General features: G+C 31.9%; 1 protein-coding gene across 1 annotated transcript; it reads right to left on the minus strand.

The window, feature by feature from the left end:
- Positions 1 to 847: 847 nt before the first annotated feature.
- Positions 848 to 5694, minus strand: LOC143042206 (uncharacterized). Its single transcript, XM_076214472.1, has 3 exons — positions 5188 to 5694; positions 4096 to 4202; positions 848 to 2012 (listed from the first exon to the last, which is right to left on the minus strand). Exons 1-3 carry the CDS (start codon positions 5537 to 5539, stop codon positions 1626 to 1628), a joined length of 846 nt encoding a protein of 281 aa, XP_076070587.1. The 5' UTR covers positions 5540 to 5694; the 3' UTR covers positions 848 to 1625.
- Between the last annotated feature and the right edge of the window lie 306 nt (positions 5695 to 6000).

The raw sequence follows: 6000 nt of genomic DNA on the forward strand, positions 1-6000 counted from the left end.
ATTTGTCTGTTTCCAGACAAAGGACTATGGTTTTAATAGACGAGTTGTTTATGTTTCTGTGCAGACTAAAGTGTGGTTTATTTGAGCAAGATTTAGCTTGTAGATTTAATGTTCATGTTTCAACTGTTAGTAGAAAATTAATAACCTGGTCAAATTTTTTGTACTTTGTACTGGGTAGTATAAATATATGGCCAACAAGGAATCAGATTCAGAACAAAATGCCTCAGGTTTTTAAAACTTTGTATCCTACTACTAGAGTAATTATTGACTGTACTGAGATACCAACTGAGAGACCATCATCTTTGGCTCTCAATTCTAAGTTTTATTCTACTTATAAGAGTACCCATACTTTTAAAAGTCTTGTTGGTATTGCACCACACGGTGCCCTTATTTTTATTTCTTCATTGTATACTGGTAGTATGTCTGATGTTGAGATAACAAAGCTTTGTGGTTTAGTTGAACTTTTAGAGGAAGGTGATTCCATTATGGCTGATAAAGGTTTTGTATTAAATAATGTTTTATCTGGAACTGGCATAACTGTCAATACACCCCCATTCCTTATGAATAAGGGTCAGTTCACTAAGCAGGAGGTAGAGGAAACTCAAACTATTGCTCGCCTTAGGATACATGTTGAAAGGCACATTAGAAGAGTAAAAGAATTTCACCTTTTTGACAGACCTATACCTCTGAGTATGATTGGTTCAATCAATCAAATTTGGACTGTTGCTAATATTCTGACACTTTTCAGAGGTCCACTTGTAAAGCAGTGGCAGTGAATATTAGATTTGTCAATAGATAAAGTGATTGAACAGAAACATCATAGATACTTATACATGTATCACAAGTGTTAGGTCTTTATTTTTTAATGCCAAGATAATCACATTGTATTTTTAGGGAAATAGAAAGCTTCTCAATGATCAAAATTAATGTTTGTCAAACTACATTGTAATGTTTTATTCAAGGTAAACTTGTAAAGAAAGTGTTTGGTTACAGCTAATTTCCTAATGCTTGTAGAGTAAAACTTTGGAAGGCTTGCTTGCTCTGTTTGTATAAACATTAATTCACGCTTTGTAATTAACATTGACTTCTTCAAACAATATATATAGGCATAGTTAAACCTGTATATATATATTATACCTAAATTTGATTGAATGTTATCCCAATTACAATTGTACAATATACATCTACAAACAAAGCAAGCAAGCTAACCCAAGTCTTGCTCTACATGCAGTAGGAAATTAGCTGTAAATTTTTTATTAATGTTTATAATTTTGTCAAAGTTAAGGGTCAAAGTAAATATTTTGTCAAATTTAATAAAAATTAAAGGAGCAGGAATTTATTTTAGTCTAGGTACCACAGAAAGGCCAAATAAAACAATAGGTGTGTTTCATATTTCCCAACCTACCTGAAATTTTAAGCTAAATAATCATGATACTAGTGTATCTTAAAAGTTTTTTTTCACATTTTTTATAAGCACTGATAAAGTCGCAATCTCTCTCGGACTAAATGTAGAAATTAAGTGTAAAATAAAAATAATTCCCTAGCTTCCTACCCAATTTTTTCAAATATGTAAAAGGAAACACACATATTATTTTATTTGGCCTAATGAATATTTATAATACTGATTAATCCAAAAAATAATTAAAATAAAATAAGTCAAGTTTTGTCTTCATTCTTCCCCACTCTTCATCATCAAATTCTATGGTCTCCAGATGTTGCTCATCAGCCCTCCAAACATAAAAATGGCACCACTTAAGACCAGTGACAGCAAGTTGCATAATCACTTGTTGATAATAATTATGATTTTTCTTTAATGTCAGGTTACCATCATCATCCTTTCTTAAGTACAAACAATCAACCAGCGGCTTCACTGGACATTTGATCTCAAGCAGTCCGTATGGTGGCAACATGGCTGGATTGTACAATTTTCTGTCCGGACTTGCTGCCAACCAAGGTGAGAATGGGCTGACAATTATTCCGCTGGGGAAAATGTTCACATTTTCATTCTGTAACTAGATAAGTTAATTGAATTAACTATGACAATTTCTGATTGATGAAGGGTTTTAGTAAATTTTTAATAAATAGAAATTGGTCTTTGACTATGAAATGCTTATTTATTAAAAGCATTAGACAAAAACTATATTGTTTTTTTAGTAAAAGGAAATAAACGAATCTCATATTATTTTCTCATTGAGAAGACACATTCTAAACAATTTTTTTTTATATAAAAAAACATGATTTGAACTGGCTAAAAATCAAATAATGTGATGTAATAATAGTTGGAAAAATCATTTTTGTTGAGCCTGCGACTTTTGTTACAGAAAGCACGACATATTGATAGTGATTCAGCAGCGATAGGTAGCAATACACAGTAAGGAAAAAAACTTAAAATTGACACTCATAATTTTTAAACACCCTCTTTCCCCTTCTGTTTTACAAATAATGCTTAATATTTGTGTTATGGATGCATATATTTATAGAAAGAGAATCTTCCATGTGAACATGTCACAAAAGTCTCCAAAATTTGGTCCACAGGAAAATTTTCAATCAATTACAGTGATACCTTTCCGGGAACCATAGGTTTTTATCTATCAAGTGGTTCAAAAAAAATCATGCATTTTCTGTTCGTTTTTCCATAAAATTGAATTGAAAAGATCCAGCGTAAAATCCAGTAATAAACACTACAATAATTTAGGGACCTATGGGCGGTATGGAAAGGAAAATACGGACTACCAAACAGATAAATGGCCTTTAAAACATGCTAAAAAACTATATAAATGTTCATACAAACCCACTAAGAAGGATATATTATTCTTCAATCATCTAAAAACCTATTTTATTACACAAAAACTTTCACATTTAAAAAATTCACCATGGCCATAATGCGAAACTTAAACTTCTAACTGTGTATTGCTACCTTAACTAACATGCCCATTGTCCTTTACCTAATTTTCAAGGTTCAGTGACTACTTGAAAATCAAGTTGAGATTTTGTGTATAAATGTTAATTTCTCTCTTATTATGAGTAATAGGATAACTATATTTGGTATGTTCGTAGCTTGCGATGTCCTCATGCTGGTCAGACAGTTTTCACTTGACTTTAACCTCAATCTATGGATCAGTGAACAAGGTTAAGTTAAGGTGGTCAAGTCCATACATTAGATACTATAAGCAATAGGTCTAGTATATTTGGTGTATGGAAGGACTGTAAGCCTTAAGGTGTACATGTCCAACTGGCAAGTGTCATCTGACCTTCACCTCATTTTCATGGTTCAGTGGTCATAAATTAGTTTTTGAGTTTTGGTCTTTTTTTTGGGCACTACATGCAAAAATTGGAATAGGTAAACTATACTTGGTGTAAAGAAATATTTTATGATGTGCGTGTTAGTCTCACAGGTTTTATTATACGACCGCAAAAATTGAAAATTTTTTAGTCGTATATTGGTATAACGTTGGAGTCGTCGTCATCCGAATACTTTTAGTTTTCGCACTCTAACTTAAGTAAATATGAATAGATTCTTAATTTTTGGTCTCGTTTTTAAATTGGTCTACATTAAGGTCCAAAGGGTCCAAAATTAAACTTAGTTTGATTTTAACAAAAATTGAATCCTTGGGGTTCTTTGATATGCGGAATATAAAAATGTACTTATATTTTTGATTTTTGGCCCAGTTTTCAAGTTGGTCCAAATCAGGGTCCAAAATTAAACTTTGTTTGATTTCCTCAAAAATTGAATAATTGGGGTTCTTTGATATGCCAAATTTAACTGTGTATGTAGATTCTTAATTTTTGGTCCCGTTTTGTAATTGGTCTACATTAAACTCCAAAGGGTCCAAAATTAAACTAAGTTTGATTTTAACAAAAATTGAATTCTTGGGCTCCTTTGATATGCCGAATCTAAACATGTACTTAGATTGGTTCATTGGTCAGCGTTTAGTTTTCATGGTTAAATCTGTTTCTTAGAAACTATAAGAAATATAGGTAAACTGTATATAGTGTATTAAATGATTGTAAGGTATTTTAGGATAATCAACATAATATAAATGGTAAATAAAGAAGGTGAGACATTTCAGTGTGTGCACTCTTGTATACCCTTACTTTGGCATAAGAATCTGCAGCCACTGCCTCAAACGTCAACCCATGACGCATACTCTCTGTCACCACTTTTCTTGTTGTTTTTAGTCTTGCTACTAACGGTTCATTATCTGGAGAGAAAAAATGATAATAAAATATGGATATATCTTAAATGGACTGACTAAAAGGGTAATTAATTTTTACATGAAATAATATTACTAGTACACAAATACATGCATACTGTAGTTTGGTAATTTTCAAGATGCTAAATCAAATGGTTTCAATCTACCTTAAGGTGGTACCTAACACTACAGGGAGATAACTCTGTAAAATCAGCTAAACGTTTTAATTACGGTGTGTTGTTAAGGGGATATTAAACTTCTCAATGATCAAAATAAGTGATTATCAAACTTCTATATAACCAGTGTAATTTTTCTGATAATTTTGTTGGTTCAAATATTTTGAAATTTTGGTCAAAGGGTCAGAGTAAATACTTTGTTAAAATTTTATGAAAATTAAACGAGCCAAATAAATTTTTTGTGAAGGTGTTGGGTACCACCTTCATGACCTTAAATATTGTATGTTTTTATTTATAATGCATTAATAATTTGGTCATTTGAAGTTATATTATTGTTTGTTAATTTTTAGTAGATAACAACCATTCATGTACATTTATCTTAGTTTAACTATTGTTCTAGTTAATAAAATTATCTTATATTTTTCAATTGTCTGTCTTTTATAGGATATAAATGGATATGGAGTTGATGTACATCATAATGTCACAAAATGCAATGAAAAAAACTGAAATGATCAATGACAACGGTTTATATTTCTGTTGAGTTCTTTATTTTAACAGTTGATGTAGAGTCTTCAACAATGAACTTATTTGTTAATGAGCTCCTTTAAATAGGTCAAAAGCAATGAAATTATGTGCAGTCTTTAAATATTTTTTTATGTATAGCTATACAATTATGTCAAATAAGACTAGTATTCTTATTTCACCTCATTGTTAAATTAAATCTATTTTCACAGACAGATGGAGACTATTTATGAAAGGATTATCACAAGTAAGATGCAAAGAATTGAATAACACATATAATTTGGAAGAAAACAAACCAGCTCTCCTCTTGACTATGTCACCAGCAACTGATGCTGTCAACCTGTCTCTACGAACAGCATGCCACCTAGGGTCATTACTCTGGAGTCTTGTCATCACTTCTATGGTCCTTGTCTCATCCATACTGACTTGAATTGCATTGAAGCTAGTAGTTTTATTCCTGTCTAAGGCAACTTGTAGAGTGTTTAGCATGACATTATCTACTGGCAGTATTGGGAAGTCCTCATCTAGGATATTTAATATATAATGGGATGACAGCTTTTGTTGGTAACTTATTGCAGACCCTGTAGGAAATTTACCAAATTTTGTGTCTGTGGTTTGTTGGCTAGTACTGTTGCAGACCGAAAGCATTAAGATACTGCTATCAACTTTGGCAACTGCTTCACATAATTCTGTTACAGGTGAAAAATCTATTTTTGACGGATTGTATAGAGTTGATCGGAGACCACGGGGTTGCCTATACGGAGATTTGGAATTGTATCCACAAACAACAACATCGTCAACTGGGCTGCCTTTCAGTTTCTCATCTCTTGGTATATGCCATGTCTGAGGCAAAGAAGTCTTCAAGATGTCAGATGGAATTGATTTCAGATTAGAAACTTTCATATGTGCCAATGTGTAAAGAAGACCAGTAACATGGCCACATGTACCTGATTTTCCTATTGCACAGGAACAATTGCTGGACTCTAAAGCAGGTCCTTCCACTAAGGATATCTACAAAATGAGAATAAGACACAAATCGTCAATGATAAATGTTCATTTTTTTCTTAAAATAAAAAAGAAGATGAGGTATGATTGCCAATTAGACAACT

This window comes from Mytilus galloprovincialis, chromosome 8 (genome assembly GCF_965363235.1).
Source record: "Mytilus galloprovincialis chromosome 8, xbMytGall1.hap1.1, whole genome shotgun sequence".
Classification (NCBI taxonomy): domain Eukaryota; kingdom Metazoa; phylum Mollusca; class Bivalvia; order Mytilida; family Mytilidae; genus Mytilus; species Mytilus galloprovincialis.

Coding starts and splice junctions, on each gene's coding strand:
- LOC143042206 (XM_076214472.1), bottom strand. CDS start 5,539: ATGCTTTCGGTCTGCAACAGTACTAGCCAACAAACCACAGACACAAAA. Junction 4,203..5,187: donor CATAGTCAAGAGGAGAGCTG/GTTTGTTTTCTT, acceptor TTTTCTCTCCAG/ATAATGAACCGTTAGTAGCA. Junction 2,013..4,095: donor CTGCAGATTCTTATGCCAAA/GTAAGGGTATAC, acceptor TAACTTATCTAG/TTACAGAATGAAAATGTGAA.